A 25,071-nucleotide genomic window follows, 5' to 3' on the forward strand; every position below is an offset into this window, starting at 1 on the left:
TGGCACCTTTTCTAATTTTTATCACTTAGAATATTGGCACTTTTGCTCTTACACTTTGATAATTGGCACTTTTTTTTGGCTAATTCCTATCACTATGAGGCTCTAAGACACTTTTGTTTTCTTTCAAGCTTTACTCCAAAGAATTACCGGCTCCTTTCTCTGCATCTTCTGAAGATGTTGGTTGCTGATGGTTCTGGAGATAGGCTGTAGTATTTTGGACCAGACTCCAAATTGTAGACAGTATCTCCGGTGGCATTTCCGTGTTTCGTTTTTTTGATAGGTGGATAATTCCTTTTGTTGTTTTCTGGATATCTTGCTTCAGATTTTCCGCCAATGCCTTCTGGTATTCCATGCTCCTCCTTAGACTTTCATGGTTATGTTTGATTGCGTTAGATGTTGCCTCTTTAATGGAGATTTCCATCCTCCCTAGTCGCTCTTCAATATTTGTAATTCTGCCTGACAACCCTTCTAAAAATTTAGTAAGTTGGCTGACAGGGTTCTGTTCTGTTTCTCGTGTGTTAATTGTCGCCGCTGACTCGGGCTGAAAGCAGGTTGATGGCCCCGGCAATGGTGAGCAGTCAAAATCCACCTCAGACACTGGTGAAAAAAGATGAAACTCGTCTTGTAATGGAGTGTTAGGAGTATCCATGTTGACTTGTTGGTTTCAATTTGGAGAATGATGTTCTGTTTGCTTGGTTTTCAAAGTCATGTGATCGATAATGACAACCTCCCCCTCCCCTCTCAGTCTAAGTTTACTCGTGCCAAATCCGTGTCAGTACGTCTAATGTCCTTTTTAACAACATGAGAAGAAATTTAGAAACACTAACTCAGTCTGGATGGACGAAACCGTGGCCGAAATGTTCATTTTTGATTTTGACAAATTCATTTTCTCCTCGTAACTTTTACTAAATATCCACTGTCCACACTATTTTGACAGCACAGTTGGTCCTAATTTCTTCCATCTACATTTAGGTAAAGTCTTGACATACAATATGACACTATTTACAGACACACACAAGACAACTCCAATGTGTGTTACACAGTCACTAGCAATAAAATCCCTCATCACCCGCGAGCCCTTTCTTAGCCAAGCCTATTAATCCGAAGCGGCCGGGCTGTTTGTGATGTCTACTGCCCCGTCTCAAATCAGTTCATTCATTTTGATTTTGTGGATCTCCTGCCTAGAGTAGACCCCCACTCCAGTACTTTCATTAAAGATACACAGTTATATTGTTGGCCATATAGTGAATAAACATCTCACCTACGTGAACCAGTGAGACTTATGTTCTCAAACTTTGCGAAAACACAAGATGGTTCATCACTTTTAGTCACTAATACAGTACTTCGAAACACTTCCAAGTCTCTACATATCATTGGCACAAATGGACAATATCTCCAACACATTTCCACGTTCCTCTCCATGACCCCTAGTTTTAATACCTCATCAAAACTTAGCATGAGAACTGGCAAATATGTCTATATTTCCAAATCTCTCAGTACCTTTTGGCAGTTTTGAAATCGCACCAAAACTCCAAAAATGGTAAGTGTTACGACAGTCATTTAAAACTCTAATATTTCTACATTATAATCCGAAAAAGTCACATCACCAGAACCATAACTCTATTTGCAATATCCATGATTAGTTCAGTCGTCAGGCTAATTTACTTATGTTAAAATCTCACTTATTTTCCTGGATCCCAATTTTTGTCCGATTCAAGATTCACAAGATATTCCCTTGAAACCGAGAGATAAGTAGGGAAACTACGTTCTCTGTAATTATTAACACTTTCTTTTCTATAATGGTTTTCTTGTAAAACATACGAGTTGTCAAACATTAACTGACATGAAAGAAGAATAATTGCTAATCCACACACCATGTCGTACAGAAGAACCATCATACTCCAGCAGGTTAAATAGAAATCAAATCCAGTATAAGAATATCTATGTTACATATAATCCAAAAAAGGAAAATCCAATATCAATCCCAATCACTTGGAAATTCGAATTTCTCGGCACTTCTCAAAAATCTTGAATTTTACGTCACTTAAATCCCAAACATACACGAAAATCCAAATTCTTAAAATAATCCCTTTGAATGCGCGTGTTTAAAGCTGACAATGCAAATTAAAATTATTAACATGATTTTTTTTTAAAAATAAGTATACTCGTTTTTCCAAGAATCGTTTATGAGACATTCCCCGGTTGAGGACAGCCATTTTTGTTTTACATTCCGACGACTCACCGACCCCTATATAAAGCGCGTGAATCGACACACGTGCGCTCATTCATGTACCTAAACACCTAGCAGTCCACAGGTTATATCACCTACAAATAGGTAAACAAAACCCTCACCTGTAAAACTATAAGGGACTTTTTTTAGCAAGAAAACATGTCAACTCCTCTAAGTTGTCATTTAGATGTTTCTCAAAATAAAATTCCTACGCAAGTGAATAGAAATCCAAAAATAATCCGTCCACATATCTCCACGTATATCATCGTACCCGACGCACTCAACTGACCATATACACGTGACTATGTACCTGACCCGAACGAGCGACAACTAGCAAGGACACACACGTGTCGTTGTACATGTACGTGTAAAACTTAGTGTATATTGAAGTGTTTTATTAGTTCGTATTGGACATATGTTGGGATATAGCTGACAACACATTCATCTATTACTTCAATGAAATATTGTCAGGTGAGTGCAGTGTTTATTTTCAATTTGACATTGTTATTTGCAATATCGGGGCATGTGTATCTGAGACAAGATATGTTTAGAATGATACACGTGTGTCAAGTGTCCCGTGCTTTATATAGGGGGTTGGCCAGTGAAGGTTACTAAGCAGAGCAAAAGAAAAATGGCTGCCACTTCCTTAGATACCACACTGTCATAACTAGGGGATGTCTCAGAAACAATTTTTGAAAAAAAATATTTCGTTAATATTTTTTTTTTAATTTCAACTGCATGTTTTTAACTTGCATTGTCAGCTTTAAGTACGAATTCCACTTCTGACACCAGTTGTAACGTTCTTTACTTCTGTTGTTTTCTCTTGACTAATCCCACTTCTGACACCATTTGTAACGTTCTTACGCTCTTTGTTTTAATTTGAAGAAGTATCCCACTTCTGGCACCGGTTGTAACGTTCTTTGATTACTGTTGTTTTCTCTAGACTAATATCACTTCTGACACCAATTGTCGCGTTTCCAATAACCACAAATTCACTTAAAGTAATATTTACAATTTATTTACAACACTCAAAATATGTACAGGAGAACGAAACACAGTTGATACGAAATAAAACCTAAAATCCTAACGTCACTACGTTGACGATCCCAACTATCCAATTAAGAAACAAATCTAAGCGGAATATCTCTAATTCCCAGCGAAATGAAGAAAAGCCTAAGTCCCGCTCCCAGCGAAACACTACTATCCAAAAGCGCACTCAATTAGTCCCAATCCCAGGGTAAGCACTTTTGTAAAATCCTGTCGAAAAAGCCTACGTCCCGCTCCCAGCGAAACACTACTATCACAAAGTACTCAATTAGCCTCACTCCAAGGGTAAGCGCTGTTTATTAATAAGTAAGGAGATGAATAATGATATGGTATTTTGCACATTCCAATATATTACCTCCCTATACACTAGTAACCATATTCCTAATTAGTTATGGCTACTTGACCAAGTGTCTAGGTTTCCCCCAGACCCAAACTGGACAGAACCGGGAACATTTTGACTCGGGTAATAAAATAATAATCTAGACACTATGGAACTAATTTCTTACTCTTACCACCAAATGAATGAAACGTAACAGTTTATTAATAAGGAGATGAATAATGATATGGTAATTTTGCACACCTCAACATGGATTTTAAGCGAATGCCAAAAATAGATACCGAGAACCATTGTAAGTCGGGTACCAATTAAGACATTGGGAGTCTGTTTCTGCCCCATAGGTCCTGACACATATTAACGAAACATGGTGTGTAAAATACAGCCCCAAACAAAGGCAGAAAGTTTGTTTTTTTTTTTTTTTTTTTTTAAATAATTGTTGGTTTGTATGTATTAATGAAAAATTTATGTACAACGCATGGAATGTTTTGACCTAAGAATTCATATATATGGAATGTTTTGACCTAAGAATTCATATATATACAGTATCCAAGATATAAATAGTTTAACGAATTTTATAATAATAAACTTGAATAATCATTTTACAATCAATGAAAATCGTGCTAATTATGGAATATCGAATTAAAAACACCTCTAAAAATTCAAACGTTTGCTAAATATACCAAAATGTAAGCTTTTAATATTCTTTCACTTCAGACATTTTGCTGTTTGTACTTTCAAATGCCCATCTGGTTATTTAATGTATAAAATGACACTAATTCTAACTGTAAATTTTCATGTAGGCCTATTGTACATGAAAGTGCACGATCTAGTACAGAATATGCTTTTGAAATACGGGTCTGATTACTTAGTATGAAAAAAGCAGCTTGCATTAGGCATGTGATACAGATATGCAATTGAGAGATATTGTCAGCATAAGATCCATAAGATAATGTCTGGTGTACACTTAGCAGGTTGCCCAGTGGGAGGAATTACTCTGAGAAATATGATACTTTCTTTGGCTATCTGCCGACCCCTTCGTCGCATGCTAAAAAATTAGTATGGCTATATTAAGAAAAATTAAAAGAGAATCAAATTACATAAGCATGTATCAAAACGCCGAATTCAATGTTGATATTGTAAAATAAAGGTATGGTGAATTAAATACGTAGACATTTTATGTAGTTAATTAGAAAATTAAAGTATCGTGTCTCTCATTAAAGTCAACAATCCAATAAAACACGATCGAAGAGAACGCATGTGTAAACTATACATTTTCTGTATAAATTAGCAAAATGATCAAAACATTTCAATCAGAATATTTTATTATAATTTGTTATTGTGTTTACATATTAATTAATCTATTTTGTTGTTTAGAATTTTGATAGATTGAACGATTACTGTTTGTTTATTGTATCTTAAACTTTATCATGTTAAGTGCACATTAAAAGTGTTTACTTTTGAATTCAATCAAAATTGATTTTGTCGAAGCATCAGGAGCAATACAATGGAAGTCGGCCTCTTCAATAATTGCATTTGTCTTCCTTTTGGGAATATCCTTGAAATAAATCAAATACATATAATTACTTTTAACCCATATTAATATCATATATACTCCCCGATCGAAAGTTTATTGTGCTTGATTTCCTAGTATTGAAGGTTATTTTTCCAGGCATCTAGCTTAGTTCTTCTCCCCCCCCTCCCCCAATTCAATGTGTGAACAAACAAAATAGAGGTGATTGTCATTTTTACACATATTAAAGACAGAATTCGAGATATTTGACTCTGAAGAATGCAAACAAAATTTGTAATTAAAGTTCTTCGCGGGGTTAATCTGTATAGAATAGATAACAAAGACCTTATAAAAAACCACGTTGTGTGTATATAGGGGTAGATATCATGTTCAGAGGAGTGAAAATTTGTTGAGGACGTTTAATACAAACGACCTTATGTTTGGGATTCATATTTCAGATGTCAACACTACAAACATATACCATCCAGGAGACATTCACAATCCATGTAGAACAAAATTCCATCAAACACCATCTACTAATGAAACAATATATAACTATTATCCGTTTAATATCTATCTACTATACAGGTAAGCTTTGTAGCAGGTGTAACCGATACCTCCCTGGTGGTATCACATCGTGTTGGCCAGGTGGTTTACCTGCCATTAACCACACACAAACACGTGGTTTACCCCACCTAAGATTACGGGAAGGTATATAAAGCGCCAGCAACAGGTATTGTATCAGTTCTTATACTGACACTGAGGAATAATCATCTGAATCTTTGACTAAGTTTATTACACTACAGTAAACAAAATGGAGACTGGAAACGCATGTGATAGGATTAACACTGCGCTGGCTACTCTGAGGAGCGAAATGGTAAATATATATCTATGCCATACCGAATCATATAGATGTATCTAAGATATGATATTATAACAAAATGCAAATATGAAATTTAAGTTGTGATGATATTCAATTTATTGAAATATCGATAACTTGTTAATAGTTATGAATTGTTCCAATTACAGCTTGACCTCAGACAACAAGATGTCCAGCTGATGAACCAGCTTATGAGCATAAACAACAACATCAAGACCCTGGCCAAACAGAGGTCACACCCAGGCAGACAGCTGAAGAAGAAACATCTGTCGGTGAAAGGTAGACGCAAATTCATCAGTCTACATGAATCCATCCCAGAGGAGGATTCTAGTTCGGCGGACTCGGACAGTGACGCCAGTATTTCTAGTAATGACAATGAGATATGATATGGAATGGAATAGAGTTACCAGACTTCAGATGAATCAAACGTCTGGAAAATATTGATTCTGTCGAAGAGTGGAACACTACAAATATGGACACAGAAACCACATGATCAGTACAGGTAATTACATATTCTTTTTACAAATGTAGATAATATGCCCTTTAGATATGTACCAATTTAATACTCGAAATGCTCATCAGATGACTGTTTTCCTACAAATAAACTTTAAAATTCATATATATATAATATTGTCTTTGCTTTGTCGTTTCAGGTGTCTTCACGGTACTGATTGAGAGGAGTGGACAATGTATGATGTATATGAGTCTATGTCCTATTCAACACGGTACCAATGCGACGAGGGCAATGTAACTCAACTGTCTAATGCGATAATGTGATTTCCAAATCAACTCTACATTTTATAAGCCAGTAACCATAAAAAGATTTGCCTAAAGTCCGAAAGATATTTGGGGAAACAAGACAGTTACACGCAACTACAGATGGAAGTGAAGAGGATACGTTTACAAACTTTATGACATTTGTGTTAAACTTTTGGAAATAACCAAAGAACGTTTTAACGTGCTTTCGTTTAACAATATCAAATACTGGTATATGTTAATCCATAATGGAAAAAATACGATATGAAAATACCAGAATTGCATGTAACATTTCATACACCAATGTGTAAGCAATTTATATATAAAGATGTTTCATAACCATGGTGGTTAACACAACGTGGATGTGCAATAGGGCAGGTTGCAATTGTTTCTAAAAATAAAACTTATTGATTTCACATATTTTGCTTTGTTATACATTTATTGTGCTTCAGGTAAAACCACATTCAGAAGGGTACACTCATCATCTGTTATCTATAAGACATTCTTCAATTTCACTGAATCGAGAGTAGTAAAGACACCGAAGTTAACATGTTTTTATTATGCCTCTTTATAAAATAAGTTATTTTTTTCGTCAATATTCAAACGCACGAAAGAACACTACAATGAGCTGCAATGTGTTTGTTTACGATCAATGAAATCATGGAAGTGTAAGTGTAGATAAGAGGTAAATGTTTACTTTTAAAACAAAACTACTAAACTCCGTTAAGAAAACAAAAATTAAGGAATAAAGACACAAAACATAAACTTCAAATTCAATTCCTCAAAAACCTACTGTTACAATATGTGATACACCATACACACAAAGATTCACTCATTATTGAAAAGTTATGGCACTTTTAATGCTAGCCTTATAAAGGGTGCTATAATTTATTTTGCGATTTCATTTATGGTATGTTCCCGGGATGTTTACAATAACACCACAACGCAGAACTCTCCTTTGGTCTTGTAATATGTACCAGGTTACAGGAAGAATGTTAGAAGACATATATTTAAATGATTTATGTTAATGACAAAGTGTAGCTAGGAGGGTTATTCACTTATGTTTGAATAGTTTTACTATAGATAATTGAACTTATTATCGGTCTGATCCACTGTTATGCAACATTTTACTCTTGGATGTAAATTTGATAAGTGTTGCCTATTATGCATCATATTATGTATCAAGCTTCGCGACTCCAAGACTACTGGGTCAAGGTTTTGTTTTTGCTTTGTTAAAGTTATTGTAATATCTATGATGGGGTAAATGCTATTAATAGCAAATATTGATGGAAATTGCTCTTGTTTTTTTCGAGAAAGTTAAAATGGCATATGATATAAAGTAAGTAAAACAAAACTCTATACGTCATTAGCAATTTACCCAGCAGGGTGTCTTTCCTTGGAAATATGATACATCTTACAAAAAAATGACGGAACAAAATTTTTAATAATGACGCATTAGTTTGGCTAAATGCCGACCCCCTCGTCGTATACCCAAATATATGGCAACTATATTTGTCTCTTTAATAAACTATTAGTAAGATATCAAATAACATTCTACATTCCGATATACAATATTTAGATTTTGATATCAGTAGCATTTGAACGAAAAATATTGCGTGTGTTTAAATCACCGACACTAAACGAAAAACTTTCGGTAATCCTTCTTCAGTTATACAATGTCATTTAGCTGAAATAGCACATATATTTGATATAATGTTTCCAATTATACAAAGGGTATTTTTAAATAGTTATTAAAAAATGAATATCGTGATCCCATTAGTGCAATTACATATTGGAGGATGACATGTGCTTCCATACCAATCATCAAACATTTTTCTTCACTTTTCTCCAAAAGTATATAAGATGCATGCATTGGATATTACAAAAAAAATTGTGTCACTTGAGAAATGGTATCTATATTTAGAAACCACCATTAACACATTTCACATAACACACATATCGATAGAGGTTTGTCATTTAATATTGTTTTTCTCATTCTTGTTCCATTTTAAATTCAATATATTTATGTCTGAAACTACGTAATAAGTTACATTTGCGTAGTTTGTGCCTGGTTTAGCATTAAGTGCCAATGTAACAAAGATTATATCAAACACTTTATTTGATATCATATGATAAATGTGAATAAGAAAGTGGCGGAAATGGATTCCCAATGAGTGAAAAAGTTCTTTTGATCCTACGTTTCAACTGTTACGACTAAAGGTATTCGCCATGCGGGGGAACCTTCAAACCCCTGGTGGATCAATCAGAGATCATCAAACACCATCTCGTCAATTAGCATGTATTATTGTTCATTCTTTGTATAAATCTGATTTAAAACAAAGATATATGACAGGTGTAACTGATACCTTCCTTGTGTTGCCGCAGCGTGTTGGCCAGGTGGTTTACCTGCCATTAACCACACAGAGATCTACGAAATACCCCACCTAGGGATATAGGAAGGTATATAAAGGCTCCATCGGGGGAATTAGATTAATTTTTACATTGACGCTGCATGATTAACTATCGAACTTGTCTATATCTATTACATTACAACAAGTGAAATGGAGAACGTAGCTACTGGAAACGCATGTGAAAGGATAAGCAATGCATTGGTGATATTGAGGAGTGAAATGGTAAATATACAAAGTAATTGCATTTCATCCGAAAATGAATCATTGTGACATTTTAACTATTTCTTGTATTTCTATACCTTCAAATGAGAATTGAAATGTTTATACTATAATTGCAGCTTGAACTCAGACAACAAGATGTCCAGTTGATGGACCAGCTGTTGAGCATCAACAACAATATCAAGACGCTGACCAGGCGAAGAATGAACCCAAACAGGCAGACGAAAAAGAAATATTCCTCGGTTAAAGGAAGACGGAAATTCATCAATCTGAATGAATCCATCCCAGAGGAGGATTCTAGTTCAGCGGACTCCGACAGTGACGTCAGCATTTCAAGTAACGACAATGACATGTGATATAGGAGACGACAGTTCAAATGAATCAATCTCCTAAAGATAACGAGTTTGATGCCTTCGGAGAAAACAGATCAGAACTACCAACTGACCTTTTGGAGGTAAGCGTTTTATTGCAATAAAATAAAGTAAATAATTTCATATAGATCAATAACCACCATGTATAGTTAATCTATAAGCAAATGAATCATATTTAACGAAAATGATTTATTTCTGTATATTACAAAAGTTCGATTATTTTTATCATTTCAGGTTTCAACTGCCACTGAACTGTACTCGGCGGACACCCTGACAATCTATAGGGCCTGTTCTTTAACTGACCACTCAGTGTTTCCTGTTGCAGGGAATTCGGACAACGAAACATCACCGCAAAGTGTGTTAAACATTATGTGGAATTGAAATAACAGTCTCCTATCAAGCGATGTGTTCAGCACTTGACTTGACATCCACACGGGAAAGAAGACATAACTATAACAGGTCCCTGGACTATTTTTTGCTACCTGTTTTATACATGTCAGACAATACATACTGTCACAGTGAAGGAACTCAATAACATAACATTTGAATGTGTAGCAAGAGAAAAGTTTCATAGAACAAAATACGACATTTGGAATGATATTATTTCGAATATTCCAATTAATTGTTCTTCTCTTCAAGAAAGTAGAATCTTTCACAAATGTAATGAAATATTTTGCTTAACTATGGAAATGTGTTTCAACAAAAATCTAACGATGAATTCTTGGTTAAAATCATGTGCAATAGGGAAAGTTGCAATTTTTAATACAAAATAAGAATAATTTATTTTATATCTATATTTGTTTGTCTTTATTATATGCACATAACCAAACCTTTATGTCAATCATACGATTAAAATTGAGACACAGAAAGTTTGATTGAAAATGTCTGTTCTGATTATTTTTCACATAATATTATTGAAAATGTAATTTAGGGTCATGGCATTGACACTTATTACAATGATAAAAGTTGTAAACGGATATTTTTATTTGTCTTGACATATTAGAACCAGTTGTCATCACAGAAACAATATAATGGAGGCGCATAGTTCAATGGTACAGTATACCAGAACAGTTAGTATTTGTATGAGTTGTGTCTCAGTGATGTGCTAAAAGACATAACATATTTTAAAAATAACTTTTCATATTGAATCCGATTAGTACAGTATGGCTTATATGTGATATGTACTGTAATGTCATATAACACATTTATAAGAATGCGACATAAAGATAAGAAAATATGTCTATCGAAATGACAAAAAAACTAGGACGTTTCTGTTCATATGGCTGTTTCTTGGTAGTTATGAATTTTTTAAAGGCCCACTACCTTTCCGAAACGGCTTTTAATTTTTAAAATGGGAATGTATAACAAGATCGATAATTTTGTAGAGTCTTAAAAATTTATTAACTTACCGTTAATACTACATTTATCATCACCTTCTGAACGATTTGATTAAAATAGATAAAATGTTTATTTTCATAATGCGGTTCGTATACCGCGCGGTAATTGACTATCACTGCGCCAGACGGCAAAACAGCGAATTGACTTACGACTGTTCATATATTACGCAGGAAATCTTGCATATGTTTGGTGTCGTAACCTTATTTTAGGTCATTTTCTGATGTTATTAATGTTTTTAAGAAAGCTTTATATTTTGTTCCGGAAAGGTACTGGGCTTTTAAACATTTATCATTAAACAAATATCATTATAACAGCTGTTAGCTACATAAATATGTATCTACCGAAGCTGTGGTACTGAGTCACACATTTGAGATGAAATTACAAATTACTTACATTTTGAAATTCAGTTAAACAAAATAATATATAAAGCGCTCTTTTCTTACGTTTTTTTTTCAAAAAACACACAATATCAAAACAACAATAACAAAAAACAAACACAGTGATTCATTTGCATAAACATATATGCGTAATCATTTTAAAAGAATAATTAGCTCAGCAGGGTGTCATCCACCAAGAAACATGATACTATTATAACATCAAATATTAATAATGCTTATTAATGACGTATTGTTCTGGCGAATAGCCGACCCCTTCAACGCATTCCGGGAGATAACAACAAAGATGGCTATATTTGGAATAATAAACATTGGATCATGTAACCAATATTGTATTTCCAATTACAACGTATAGGGCTTAAAAATATATAATAAAATTATATATTTCATCAATTATATGCATAAAAGTTTATATGCATATGCCCTGTGTGGAAATTCTTTGTGAAATGCGGAATATCGCACGAATTTTGAATAAAAGATGAATCTTATTTTCAACCATAGCTCATAATGATTTGGTTAACCCCGTACATATTTCATGTAGAGTTGGGTAAAGTTAAAGAGTATATAACGACCGTCACCTGATGTAAATTTACGCGTACTATTTGATTCAGACTAGATACGGTACTAACAGGTTTGTTATGCATTGCACTATTGTCTTTGTTTACACATTATCTTCAGAGAGATACACAGCACCTTGCAGGTTCTTGGTACTGAGGACAATGGTCTAAATATGTAAGCTATTGTTATCAATTGATGGATATTATAGACCGAAGAAGGCACACCTTTTAATGTCAACAAAGCACTATGATTGCAAAGATGAAGTTTAAAACAAACCTGTTGTTAAAAGATCTGTTTTTAAGATGTGAGAATGAGTACCAAATATGGTTATTTCTTTACACAAAAGATTATTACGGTGTAATGAGTTCGTTGATAATGTAATGACACTATATACATTTGTAAAACAAAGATATCAGATCGGTACTACAAAGAACTAACAGAATTAACAAAGATATCAGATCGGTACTACAAAGAATCTATATATTTCTAAATAGCATAAGTATATGGGTTATTATGTGAGGAGACATGTGATATTACTCCCTTCAAAGAAATAAAAATACAAAAAATCCAAAATAAAAGGATAAAATGAAAACAATCATGCAATATGTACCGTCAACATTTTATTTTCTCGATTTGATGCGATTTTATCGGATTTTATGCAATTAATGATATTAAAGAAAGAATACAGAATAGATTTTCATTCTCCAAAATGCAAGGCTATTCGTCTCTCCTTACATTCCTTCCAGACATCCTAAATGTTTTCTCTGCCATTTTCATGAAAGCGATAAAAGATAACCACAGCGCTAGTGTATTTTTCTGTGTGTATTCATTTGCATAGAAACAACCCCTCTGTTTTAACCTATGTGTTGGTCCTGGTTTTATGTAGTTTTGCCGTGTATTGCTCTATCCTCCTACGTGACGTTGCTAACCGAGAACCGCCTTGTTGAAACATGACCTAGGGTCAAACTTTAATAACATCTAAAGCTAATCTCATATCGTTAAAACAATTAAAACCAAGCATTTTTCTAAGTTATCTTTTATGATCTTTATTGGACGTAAACAAAGTCTCTATGGTCTTGTGTGTAGATTCCACACATTGGTATATCCCCACCCACAAGTGTTGTAACATACCATGTAGGGAGGACAATATATGTATAGGATCCAAACCGCCACCCCGGTCATTTATGTAACGGACACGTGCACCTAACAACTAACTTTCGTCAACACGCCTTCGATTTGAAAGACTAATTACACATATAATGGAATTAATCACACCATCATTCCAAACAAATTCAGCTGAAAGAATCAGCAATGCCCTCGATACATTAAGGAATGAAATGGTAAGGGCTTTCGAAAACGTAAAAAAAAACATATTGAAACTACGTCTGATTAGCCATTGATTGATCTTAATTTCAAAATGATATACAAAACCTAACTTTCTGTTTTTATTAATGCTTTAGCTCGACCTCAGACAACAGGATGGTCAGTTGATGCAACAATTTCTGTGTATGAACGACAACATAATGTTGGTGGCTAGACAGAGATCAGTACCTTGTAGTTATCTAAAGAAAAGGCAATCTGTGGTAAAATGTCGAAGACGGGAATTTATGAACCAGAGTGAATCTATACCAGAGGTTTAATTTCTAAACATAAAGGTAATATATAATGAACAAAGTTTTCACAATTACAGCTACTTTCTTGTAAGTAAATATTCCTTGCAGGAAATAATTTTAATTGATAGCCTACTGAAAGATACATTAGATTTTCATTAGAGTGTTTGTTAACTTACTGTTTACTAAGTATAAAAGGCATTATTTGTCATTTCAGATTCAATCAATTTCATAAAAGACGAAACTTGTGAATAACGATGAGAGCCACTACTTCCAACCTAAAAGACTGACGATGGCTTTTTAGTCAGAAAATATGTTTTTACAATACAACGACACACGACTTGATTACTAATAAAAAAAGAGCGAAATAAACTGTTGTATTATTTTAAAACTAGATTGTATAATGTTGTTTAAGCAATGTATAAACACTTCAGTCTTAATCTACAGATGCATGGTTTACCTGGTTCGCTGAAAAAACTTTGGAGTCTTTTGACTCGCAAGGGATTTTAGTTTACAATTCATGTTATATGTTCAATGCCGTATTGTATTTTTATTTTCAAATATATATGAAGAAACGTGTTTGTAACATATCGCGTGAAACTGACTCCAACTTATCTTAGCTAATGTTGAAAGCTTAATTAAACTTTTATTATAAATTATATGATTTCATGCGATACTATCTTTTGATGTATGTCATAAGAAATCGACAACAGTCGTTTTAAGATTCATGACTACATTGTATTATTATTTTTACAGCAATGGCGATGATAACAAAAAAAAAAAAAAAAAGATTATTGTAGTCTCGCAATAATTGTTCCACTCTGATTGTATACGATACTAAAGTTATCGATTATAACGCACCCATACAAAAACATATGTAAATAAATTGAAAAAAAGGTTATTTTTAATTATTATCAAAAAGATAAATCAATGTAGAGTCTATTTGATGAATATATGTAGTGTTTGATGAAATTCGATGATTATGAATACTATGTTTCTATAATGCCGGGGTATACCTTTTTAATGCTAAAGTAAACATGGATAAAATCTGACCACTTAGGTGGTATTAATTTTTGTTTTAAGTTAGAAGTTTGTACCTCCCAAATCTTTGAATTATGTAAATGAATCATTGCCACGGTTCTGTTTCTTATACGTAATGTATAGGCCTATATGAATCAGTCAATACTCGCATTATACTTGTAAGCGAATGGACATGGGACAACACTACATGTCTACTTTTTTTTCACTGCAGGGGTATACTATTTCTAATGGAGGTTTTGTTAGCATGGAGGAAAAACCACCGACAGCCATACAATTTTGATCTAGTTGCCTGGATCTCTTGTTTGGAGTCAAATGGGAAGCTGTGTTAGATGGTCCTTACTGTTGGACATCTAGACAATAAAGGACATATATATAACTTTCAATTACTACATGTACATGTGTTAGATCATTATCACTTCATTTTAATTTCAATCATAGTAAAATAAACAAATTATTTATTTTCTCCTATATTTTTTAACCATTACATTCACGTACTCTAAAACTGTGACGGTCACATCCATTGTGACAAACTATCCTCTTGTAAAATATTGATAGCTAGAGTTTATGTGTCAATGTAATTATTGTTATTTTTAGACCCCCTACAGTTATCAATAATAATTCCGGTGAACATTACACTCAACTAAATGATGTTATACAATACCAATTGAATTGTTTACTTGTTTAGATGTTTACGGACATTTAAAACCATCACACACCACGCGTGGCTGGGGGTAGCTCGATTGGTGCTGCAGACGTAGGACGGGTGCACAAACAGTTCCGCCTTGTTGTGTATGTTTATGGAGGTGTCTGTACAGGCGCCGTAAATCGATAAACCCACCTGGCCGATAACAGGTACACCCGTACTCTTACACTCCTAAATACTCTTATAATTGATTTACCATTATCAAACGAAAATGACTCGATGGGTATTGATATATAACAATCATTTAATTGGTTTATTGGTGCATATGAGGAAGTTAATAAAATGGTGAGATGTAGAGTTTTACCCTAGGAAATTTTAATTCAAGGTAGAAAAAAATAACACACAGCTTTTGTTATATAAAGTCGACAAATAAACGTGAATAAAAATAGCAAAACAAATTTGCGAATGCAGATTTGGCATTACTTGATTAATTCTGTCACTTCCCAATTCTTACAAGTTTCATAACATGTCATTCTGAATAGACAGATACTTAGTGTTTCAAACGAAGTATTATCGTTAACCAAACAAATCCACTGACATGATATATATCGATATGTATATCAGGCTGCTTTATATGCAGACGAAGCTTGTTGCACAAACACACTAGCAATTGAGTCTATTTATATAGCAGATTATTAGAGACAACTCTTATGATCAAATAATGTTATCAGTCATGTCAACGAAAGTGCATCGTCTGCAGGTAAACCACTCCACTATGAGCCTTCGATCACATTGGATTGTAAAATAAAAAGTCACAGTATAACCTCAATATTTTAATAGCGATATTAATTTCTGTTATTCTAGGACTTCGAAATGGTTCAGGAGTGAATAAATCCAAAGAACAAAATAATGTGAGAGGCGTTCTGCCAAAGGAAAATATATTTTGTTATTACATGTTATATTCAATAAAAAAGTTTTGGAAAAAAAGAACAAAATATCAAAGCTAATATCACAAAGGTGTTAAGGTAGGCAAATGAAATGGGAAAAGGTTTCATGACTTTAACATTAGTCATGACAACATTATCATTTGCCATTTGATTCCATAGTTTCTAACGTCATGTTACCCAAATTGGCACGCTACCCAAAATGGCACACTTTTCGATAATATTGCTTCCGTTTTAATTCACTTTGGAAATTTTCTTTTAGCTGTAGCTATAATTATTCCCTGATCATCATGAAATTCTTTAATGGTGATATTTCCACATGACCATAGCTAGGAAGGATTTTGTTCAGCTATAAACTTGAGAAAATACCTGAAATCAAGTGTTACGGTAAATATTGCCCCGTGCGATGACTCTAGTTTTCCACTTTTCGCTCAATAGTCTGCTCTACAAAGTGTGGAAATGGTATAAACTATGTCTAGAACACAAATTTAATCAATTTAGTTGTCAGTTACTTGGTAGTTTCATAGTTCAGAGCTGTTTTATCCTCAGTAAATGTTGATTTTCTAGTATGGAAATTTTTCATCTGCGATAATGTGCGCATGCGAAATGAAACAAAGGTGCGCTCGAGTAGCACTTATACATCCAAGAGTTACTTCCCTTATGCCATTTATATGTTTATTTAACAGTAAAACACACACAAAGCTTACAAAGGCAAAATATGCCTAAATATTGTCTTAAAAATTATGTAAGAAAGGTAAGTGATAACCATAAAGATGAAATTTTACCTGCGTAATGACTACATTGATTTTGACGTCAATCATCCAAATAATACATATAGAGAAAAGTGTTCAATGGCATTAATTGTTGATTTTTGTATAAGAGTTTCAATATAAGTCAAATTATATTTGAAATATCCCAATATTTTTCAATGCTCACTGTTTTTACCTGGGTGTGCCAATCTGGGTACGCGCACCTGGTTGATAGCAGGTGCGTTCCAGACCTGTATCCAAGGATGCTATTTATGGAAACACGTGCAGAAAGAATTCCAAACATAAACCAACAGACAGATGATAGGCTCTATTTGTAAGATTGATACAAAAATTGGAATTTTATTGCAATCTGAAAAATAGATGCTTAAAAATAAGAAAAATGTGTGCCAATCTGGGTTACATGACGTTATAGATTACACGTCGTATTTTGATCACAGTCTCTGTTTTAAAAGAAGTATAATCATTTGTTTAACTATATCATAAATGTTCATGTTATGGATTTAAAATATGAAAGTAACATATTTAAAATTCTATAAAAAAACACTTAATTCATTTGTACAAATAGAAATGTAAGCAATTTACTGTTGAGGTTTATATATTCACTCTATAGTGCTTTTCCTATTACTATGGATTCAGAAAATTGCTTAGATTAATAAAACCATGACATTATCTCATTATGTATTCTATCAATACAGATTCAACAATTTAAAATGATTGTCCTGGCGTTTAGATGTTAAGAAGAAAATGGATGACAAAATAGTTATAGTATTCTTAATAGTACAAATTTTCTGATATCACAAGATTGCAAGATAAAAAAATAATATAGAAAATAACAATCAAATGCATCATATTAATTTACCCACACGAATACAACGGTTTAATTAATTATAGCTGAACGTATTTGAACTGCACAACAAAGTAACCTGTTTACGTCTTCTTCTATGGTAACCTTAAGCAAAGGGATTTTATACCAGTAACTTAATTATTTGATGAGCCTTGATGTGTATACATATTTAGAAGCATATCATGAAAAATCAAAATTTAGGGAAATACCTCGAGCAAAATTGCAGTTTAAGTTACGCTATCAAGCTTAAAATTTAAAACTGATGTGCAACTCTAATGTGTTTTATTCAAATCTCGATGGAGTAGGGCACGGTCATGGGTGTTAATGGATACAAATATTTGATAAATTAATAAATTGTACGAATTTCTCTCCTGCAGCGACATTCAAACAATATCTATAGGGGTATGTCTGGCAATAAGCTAACTAAATCCGTCCTTGAATGCATACCATAATTTAACCTATCATTAAAGCATGGAAGTTATTTTAACATTTGATGGAGCTATTTTACAAGGCTACATAGGTCTTCTGCATAATGACGCACAATACGTTATCATGAATATAGTTACGGCAGTGAAAAGGCACTGACGTTCGCTCCATTACGCGGCAACAACAATTGACATGTTTCAGGGTAAAACCGCGTGAAAGCCCTGGATTTATTGTATCTGGTGATTAACATAAACGATAGCAAGACGCTCTCGCGAAAAAAGTATATGACTCACTGGAAAACACATCAGTGATAAAGTGAAAACCTAAAAACAAACATCACTTGATAATGGACAAAGGGAACCAAGGAGATAATAAACAAAATGTAATACAGCATAAGTCAAGATTAGGTTCCGTGTTTGTTGCTGACGACACAATATGTTTGATCTTATCACTGGTAACACCCACATATTCAAAGACAAATACATGCAATTTATATATGGCTTAATGTGCATCGATTTATCTCAAAGCGCATTTCCTATTACCTAATGTACAAATAAAATGTCATGGTGATATAAATAGCAAATAAATCTTTCCCCTTTGTTAATTTCAAAATAGTACTGTATAGAATAGTGTTTTGCACTTTGAAATGAACATCACAAAAGTTATCATGCAATGCCTTATTAATGAGGACCGGAAATGAACGTCTTTTTCTCTTGAATCTGTCAATGTGCAGAATGCTATACTTTCACGATGTTTTTAAACACAAACATCACATATATTTTAATTGAATATTGAACATTAATTCGGATATGTGATTAAATAAACATTCCCACTGCCTGGTACAGCTGGCTTCAGATACATCAGATAGTGTTTAAATGTAGGAACATTAATGTTAAATCAGACGGGGTTTGTAGGGACAACCTCATCTCTGACGTCATAAGTGCCAAGCGTATCGGTTGATCAGAAGAGTGCAAAATCACTTAAGTGTAGTTTAATGACATTTAATGCATTAATAAATCATTTCACTTTTCTCCTTTCAAAAATGAAGCCATAGCGCCGTAACAACATAAGGTGTTGTCTAGGGGAAAGCGAAATATATCCAATATCTTGTTTTACAACTAGGAAAAACATCTAAACCAAAGTCAACTCGTTCACTGGATCGTTTTCTAGACGTTTACGTCATGTCATGTTTTATGCGACGTGCACTAATGCTACATTTTGATTATAATTTAAATCGCTGGAGATTATATTAACATGATTTTATAGTGTGATACGTGTCATATGGAGGTCGACGGTAAAACAGCTACATTTCGACATGGATGACAGAATCTCACAATACATATCACAGTTCGTTACATATTTAATAGCATACAGTCCCTGGTCTCAATTCAAACTGTATCGAAATCATTCGCGGATAGTAATGAAGCAAACATGATCTGATAATACAAAACTGGTTCAAAATCTTATTCTCAACAGGAGACATGTGCAAAGGATGGTTTTAGGATTTTATCTTTTTTTTTTTTACTTTAATTATTTATTTTTAATAGAACTTAATATTTCGGATTGTATCATATACATGATGCCTAAATAATTGCATACCACCCATTATCGATATTTTATCATGTAAATCGTCTGAGTTATGTTGCACCATTGGTGTCCTTTTAACTGATATCTATAGTATTGATCGATTGATATCACTCCACTGAGGTCAGCCGGAAATCCTAGCATAGGATATATCTTAATGTCAATGTTTTCTTTTCTGCTTGTTTCAACTCATTATGATTATATGACCAAACATACACATAATAACAATACAATATGAACAGTTGAAAGGGAAAGCCCATAGTCTTCCTATCATATAATGTGCGTTTTCTATGTCTGGGTGTTGCCTTTCTTTATGTTCATAAAGATTTTGTTTTGTGTGAATGAGAAACAAGTCTATGTAAGCAAACTTGAATAAAGACATATGAAATATATTAGGTTTGGGAATTAAAAAAATATATTAGATGTAATTTCTATTGGATTTTTTTTTCTGCATTTGAAAATACGGAGATGTATTGGATATTTTAGGAATATTTATACCGTGTTTGGATGGAATATCCAATACGTTGTTAATTGTACACTGGGAATTTGAAATTTACTTTTAAGATAAATTTATTGATTCACTAATGGAAATTTCCTGGTTTTCCTATGATAGTTTATATAAGAAATTTAACTATATACGAGTTTATAAATCAGTTTCAATACCAATATTGACATAAGGGTGTCATGTAATCGGAGTAACTCCTAAGTACCGAAATGGGTTGCTATTCTTCCTTGTATTTTTTGTGTATATATCTATTGTACCTGAGATGACAGACCTCTATTACATCACCTTTATTTGGTACTTCACTTGTAGACATCACCCTCTTGTATTGAAGTGTTGCTAGGGATGCAGACCTCTGAACAAACAAATTGCCGCTCCTTCTACCCAGTGTACTATTACGTAACTCGTATGTGCAGGACTGACGGTCCCACCCATAAACAATTTTGTGAATGATTTCTGACTGATTTTACTCAATGTTTACAAATAAAGAATGAAACGTTTTTCGTAATAGTAGTTTCATTGAATGAATGAGAACATACGATGTGTTGTATTCGTATATTCCCACACACTCAATGAAATATTTGGTACTACAATGGCTTTAGGGTCTTTGAAGATACAGAAAGACCGAGTTTAGGTAAATATTGATCACACTATCCTGTGTTTAGTTTTGTTGTATACCTTTTTGTCGTTTCCATTTTACGTTAAAGCAAATATATCCAAAATATATACACTAAAAAGGTTGAACAATGTGTCCTCATAGAAAGCTTTGTTAATAAATTATTCTTCAATAGTGTTCAGTATTAGTTTTAGAATAATGTATCTATAGTACTGTACATAGCTATTTGTCGGCTTTTGTGTTTTCGGGAATTGAAAGAATAAATATTGAATTACGACAATCAATTTACGTATCGTAAATAAGCTAGCAACTCGACAGTTCAACAACGCTTTATTTACACCCTAAAGTCTCTTTGAATCACATGGTTCCAGACAGTTTTGTTTGCCATACAATTTATAGTGGTATATTGTTTATAGAATTAATCAACAACCAAAGACATATAGTATGGGTTTTAGAGTTTTATTTGCTCTGATCTCATTCGGTAGATAACACAATCTAGACATTCATAAATAACCAGGTACGTACACACAGGTATAGTCTTCCACATTCATACGATAGCAAACGCCCGACAAAATAATGCTGAACAAACAGATATATCCCATTCATTCATACTTATCGACAGATCGATAATACACGTCAAACTCAAACATTTGTTTTACTTTCTAACACAAGCTCTCTGGCTTTACGATTCAACAATGAAGCGTACATTAGTTATGGGGCGTCACGTTCCCGTCTATCTTACTCACACACCCACACTCGGTAGCAATGAGCAATGATGGTAAAGTCATAGTCTGACGTTGTAGAGTAACATGACAACTTGTGCCATTGACTCTTAGCACCATATGATGTGATAGACTACCACTTATGCGTTATCCATTTTTTTAATTATCCCATATTATGTACGATCTTTCGCAATTGTCAATCACTCCATTCGGAAAACAATAAAATTGTGTCCGTTCATCAATTCTAATATCAACACTTTGGATGGATGTAATGGCAGTTATTGCAGCAAAATGATATTGGTATAGGCAATGTTCATCTGAGCACCTCCGACCCACCATTGTAGACGCAAATGACTTTTCTGGAGATCTATGAAGGTATGTCCCTTTGGAAGATATTGCACATTACGGAGGAGGAACATCCTTGTTTTACTCTCTTTACGAAAGTCACGGCGGTGAAGGTTTCCTCACTAGTATCAGTCCCCCTCACCGAATCATCGGGTGATTTGGTACTAATATCTGAGCAAGATTTTGGCGTCAGGCTCACATGTTAATGTTCCATAACATGGCAGGGTGTAATCATTTGATTCATCGAGGTTCAAGACACAACTGAATGTTCGAAACTTTCTGACTTGGAGAACTTCCATAATTTAATATTTCTTCTGAAAATTTCTTCATACGATTGCTCGTCTGTTTCGGGAATTTTGGCTATGAACATGGATTTCGATGTAACAGAAGATAAGGAGTCACTGAGAGTGTGTTCTGTACTACAAAGACTATCATCGCTATCTGAGTCCATAAACCCCATGTCTTCTGTTGAACCAGATGAATCTGAAAAATGAAATTTAAACTATTAGATCTCATATTGAAATGTTAGTATAAACACCATGTTTTTAGTACTTCACATTAATTTAATTTAAGTCATAAATTTATTTAATACTTTTAGATTTTTGTAATGATCTGAAGAACTTTATGTCGACGTAAAGAAACTGTATTTCCCAGTTTCAACAAAATGTTCTAAAAGAGGTTTTTATTTGCTGTTGTCAGATTGAAATATTCTTTGAAAAGTCATATTGATATATTCTATATATGAAAAGAGCTAATTAATCGTAATATTAATGAACAAGAAGAAAATAACAATTTACACTGTGTACTCACCAATGCTTCCAAAAGATCCACTGAAACTCCATGTCATTCGTTTCTGATGGATGTTTGAGGACGTTTCTGGAATGGATTCATCACTATTAACAAACTCCCTCCGACCATTTACAAACGATAATTTCTTCTTCAGGGGTCTGTGTGTACTTGGTCGTCGCTTGGAGAGACTCTGAATCGTATCGTTGATGTGAATTAGCTGTTTCATTAGCATCACATCTTGTTGACGAAGATCAGCCTGAAATGATCAATATTAAAATGTTAATATCATTATCAACTGGAAAATTTGTGAAAAAATACATAACGTAAAATATATAAAAGAGATAAGGAAAAGGTATTCGTAAAAAATGACATAAAAGTATTTATATAATTTGGCTAAAAAATTATTATTTTCTATATCTGATTTCAAAATAATATCAAAATGAATTCATTAAAATATAATAATCCTGTCTTTTCATTAATATCATAAGTTATAAACCAATACACATAATCTGTTGGTAAATGAAAGAAAACAAAATAAAAATTTACCATTTCACTCCTGAGTGTAGCTAGTGCATTGTTAAGTCTATCGCCAGCATTGTTACTGACTGGAGCTGTTGTCATTAAATTTTCCATTGTAATCCTGTAACTTCTCCTCTCGATTTCTTTGACACTTAATATAAGTTCCGTGTTACCTGTAATGTGTCGGTCTTACAACTGATGATATACCTGGCGCTTTCTCCCTTATATATACTATGGGCCATTAACACCTCCCAGAGCACCTGGTGATCCGGCTATGTGAGATACAATACACCTGTACCAGGTAACAACAGGTAGGTTGTCAGTCGGGGTTAGGCTCTCTCCGATACCTGTACCGTTATAAAACATGTTTTCGCTGTAAGTATTGGACTCCGCTGTGGTCTTAACACCTATCGAGGTCATTTGGTCCTTGAACTTTGTTTTTCGGAGATGTTGACTCCATACAAAGATTAAATGTTCGTATTATCAGGAATGTGACATTTTTTGCATGCTTATATCTCTTTAGCAGGAATGGTCTTTTCTCTCATATTTGAGCAAATGACGATGTTTCTTTAGACAAGAGGCCCAAGAGGCCTTGACGGTCACCTGAGTGCTGATACAGAAAGAGCATTGCAAAGTTGGTTCAAATCTGTAAAAAATTATTTACGAATTAGAATAAATTTTAAAGTTGAACCTTCGTATTAGATTTTTTTTTTTTTTTCATTTTGATAGTTAGTGTATTATGTTACCAAACCTTATGCTTAAAATTCCAATTTGCTTTGCAAATGTTAAACAGCAAAACCAAACTAGAAGTCAGTCAGTGTCAGTGATTTTATAAATTTCACTTTTTAATCTATGAAGATTATTTGGTTCCATCAAACCTGTGAAATCAGAAGAAGATTTTTGAAATTTTAGCCATTTTGACCCATTTTGGCCCCGCCCCTCTGGCCCCTGGGGGTCGGCAAGGACCAATATGGATATGAGGTTAAAATGCGATCTCGGGCTAATAAAACTAAGCAAATAATTTTCAAAAATTTGTTTTTCCAATATAAACTATAGTAAATTTGACCCCTCCCCAGGGGAAAATCTGAGATCCCAGGGCCATGAAATTCACAATTTTTGTAAAGGGCCTTAAGACCTTTCCGTCTATGAAGAGTATTTGATTCTACCAGTTCCATAATTTCAGAAGAAGATTTTAAAAGTTTTGGCCTATTTGACCCCTTTTGGCCCCGCCCCCAAGGCCTCTTGAGGCCAGTCATGGAAAATTTGTTAATAGGATTCAATGGCCATTTCATAGGAATATTTCTGACAACATATGACTAATTTCCTATTATAAATGACCAAATAATGCTAAAAAATATGTTTTCCCTACATAAACTAAAGTAAACTTAACCCCCTCACCAGGGGGAAACCTGAGACCCCAGGGTCATACAATTCACTATTTTTGTAGAGGGCCTTGAGACCTTTCTATCTATGAAGAGTATTTGATTCTACCACATCTGTGAGTGGAGAAGATTTTTGAAATTTTAGCCAATTTTACCCCTTTTGGTCCCTCCCACAGCCCCCTGGGGGTGGGGGTCATATAATTCACAATTTTGATTTGCCTT

The 25,071-nt window shown here is 33.7% G+C and overlaps 3 protein-coding genes and 1 long non-coding RNA gene across 4 annotated transcripts; 3 read left to right on the top strand and 1 right to left on the bottom strand.

Moving 5' to 3' along the window:
- The first annotated feature begins 5,844 nt into the window (after positions 1-5,844).
- LOC138310836 (uncharacterized) lies at positions 5,845-7,178 on the top strand. Its single transcript, XM_069252164.1, has 3 exons — positions 5,845-6,001; positions 6,154-6,506; positions 6,658-7,178. The coding sequence occupies exons 1-2, from the start codon at positions 5,939-5,941 to the stop codon at positions 6,388-6,390; spliced, it is 300 nt and encodes a 99-aa protein (XP_069108265.1). The 5' UTR covers positions 5,845-5,938; the 3' UTR covers positions 6,391-6,506; positions 6,658-7,178.
- Positions 7,179-9,222: 2,044 nt separating this feature from the next.
- LOC138333771 (uncharacterized) lies at positions 9,223-10,530 on the top strand. The gene is made up of 3 exons (XM_069282349.1): positions 9,223-9,393; positions 9,510-9,844; positions 9,996-10,530. Exons 1-2 carry the CDS (start codon positions 9,322-9,324, stop codon positions 9,744-9,746), a joined length of 309 nt encoding a protein of 102 aa, XP_069138450.1. The 5' UTR covers positions 9,223-9,321; the 3' UTR covers positions 9,747-9,844; positions 9,996-10,530.
- A 2,703-nt stretch (positions 10,531-13,233) lies between these two features.
- Positions 13,234-14,908, top strand: LOC138310847 (uncharacterized). The gene is made up of 3 exons (XR_011206484.1): positions 13,234-13,452; positions 13,573-13,767; positions 13,940-14,908. It is a non-coding gene; the product is annotated as an uncharacterized lncRNA (long non-coding RNA).
- Positions 14,909-21,535: 6,627 nt separating this feature from the next.
- Positions 21,536-23,677, bottom strand: LOC138333778 (uncharacterized). The gene is made up of 3 exons (XM_069282363.1): positions 23,495-23,677; positions 22,970-23,204; positions 21,536-22,642 (listed from the first exon to the last, which is right to left on the bottom strand). Exons 1-3 carry the CDS (start codon positions 23,579-23,581, stop codon positions 22,410-22,412), a joined length of 555 nt encoding a protein of 184 aa, XP_069138464.1. The 5' UTR covers positions 23,582-23,677; the 3' UTR covers positions 21,536-22,409.
- Between the last annotated feature and the right edge of the window lie 1,394 nt (positions 23,678-25,071).

Source organism: Argopecten irradians, chromosome 1, assembly GCF_041381155.1.
Source record: "Argopecten irradians isolate NY chromosome 1, Ai_NY, whole genome shotgun sequence".
Lineage (NCBI taxonomy): Eukaryota > Metazoa > Mollusca > Bivalvia > Pectinida > Pectinidae > Argopecten > Argopecten irradians.

Bases quoted from the DNA above. Each gene is read 5' to 3' on its own strand.
- LOC138310836 (XM_069252164.1), top strand. From the start codon at position 5,939: ATGGAGACTGGAAACGCATGTGATAGGATTAACACTGCGCTGGCTACT. The intron at 6,002-6,153 runs GTAAATATATAT...TTCCAATTACAG, and splicing joins CTACTCTGAGGAGCGAAATG to CTTGACCTCAGACAACAAGA.
- LOC138333771 (XM_069282349.1), top strand. From the start codon at position 9,322: ATGGAGAACGTAGCTACTGGAAACGCATGTGAAAGGATAAGCAATGCA. The intron at 9,394-9,509 runs GTAAATATACAA...CTATAATTGCAG, and splicing joins TGATATTGAGGAGTGAAATG to CTTGAACTCAGACAACAAGA.
- LOC138333778 (XM_069282363.1), bottom strand. From the start codon at position 23,581: ATGGAAAATTTAATGACAACAGCTCCAGTCAGTAACAATGCTGGCGAT. The intron at 23,205-23,494 runs GTAAATTTTTAT...TGATCATTTCAG, and splicing joins CTACACTCAGGAGTGAAATG to GCTGATCTTCGTCAACAAGA. The intron at 22,643-22,969 runs GTGAGTACACAG...TTCATTTTTCAG, and splicing joins TGGATCTTTTGGAAGCATTG to ATTCATCTGGTTCAACAGAA.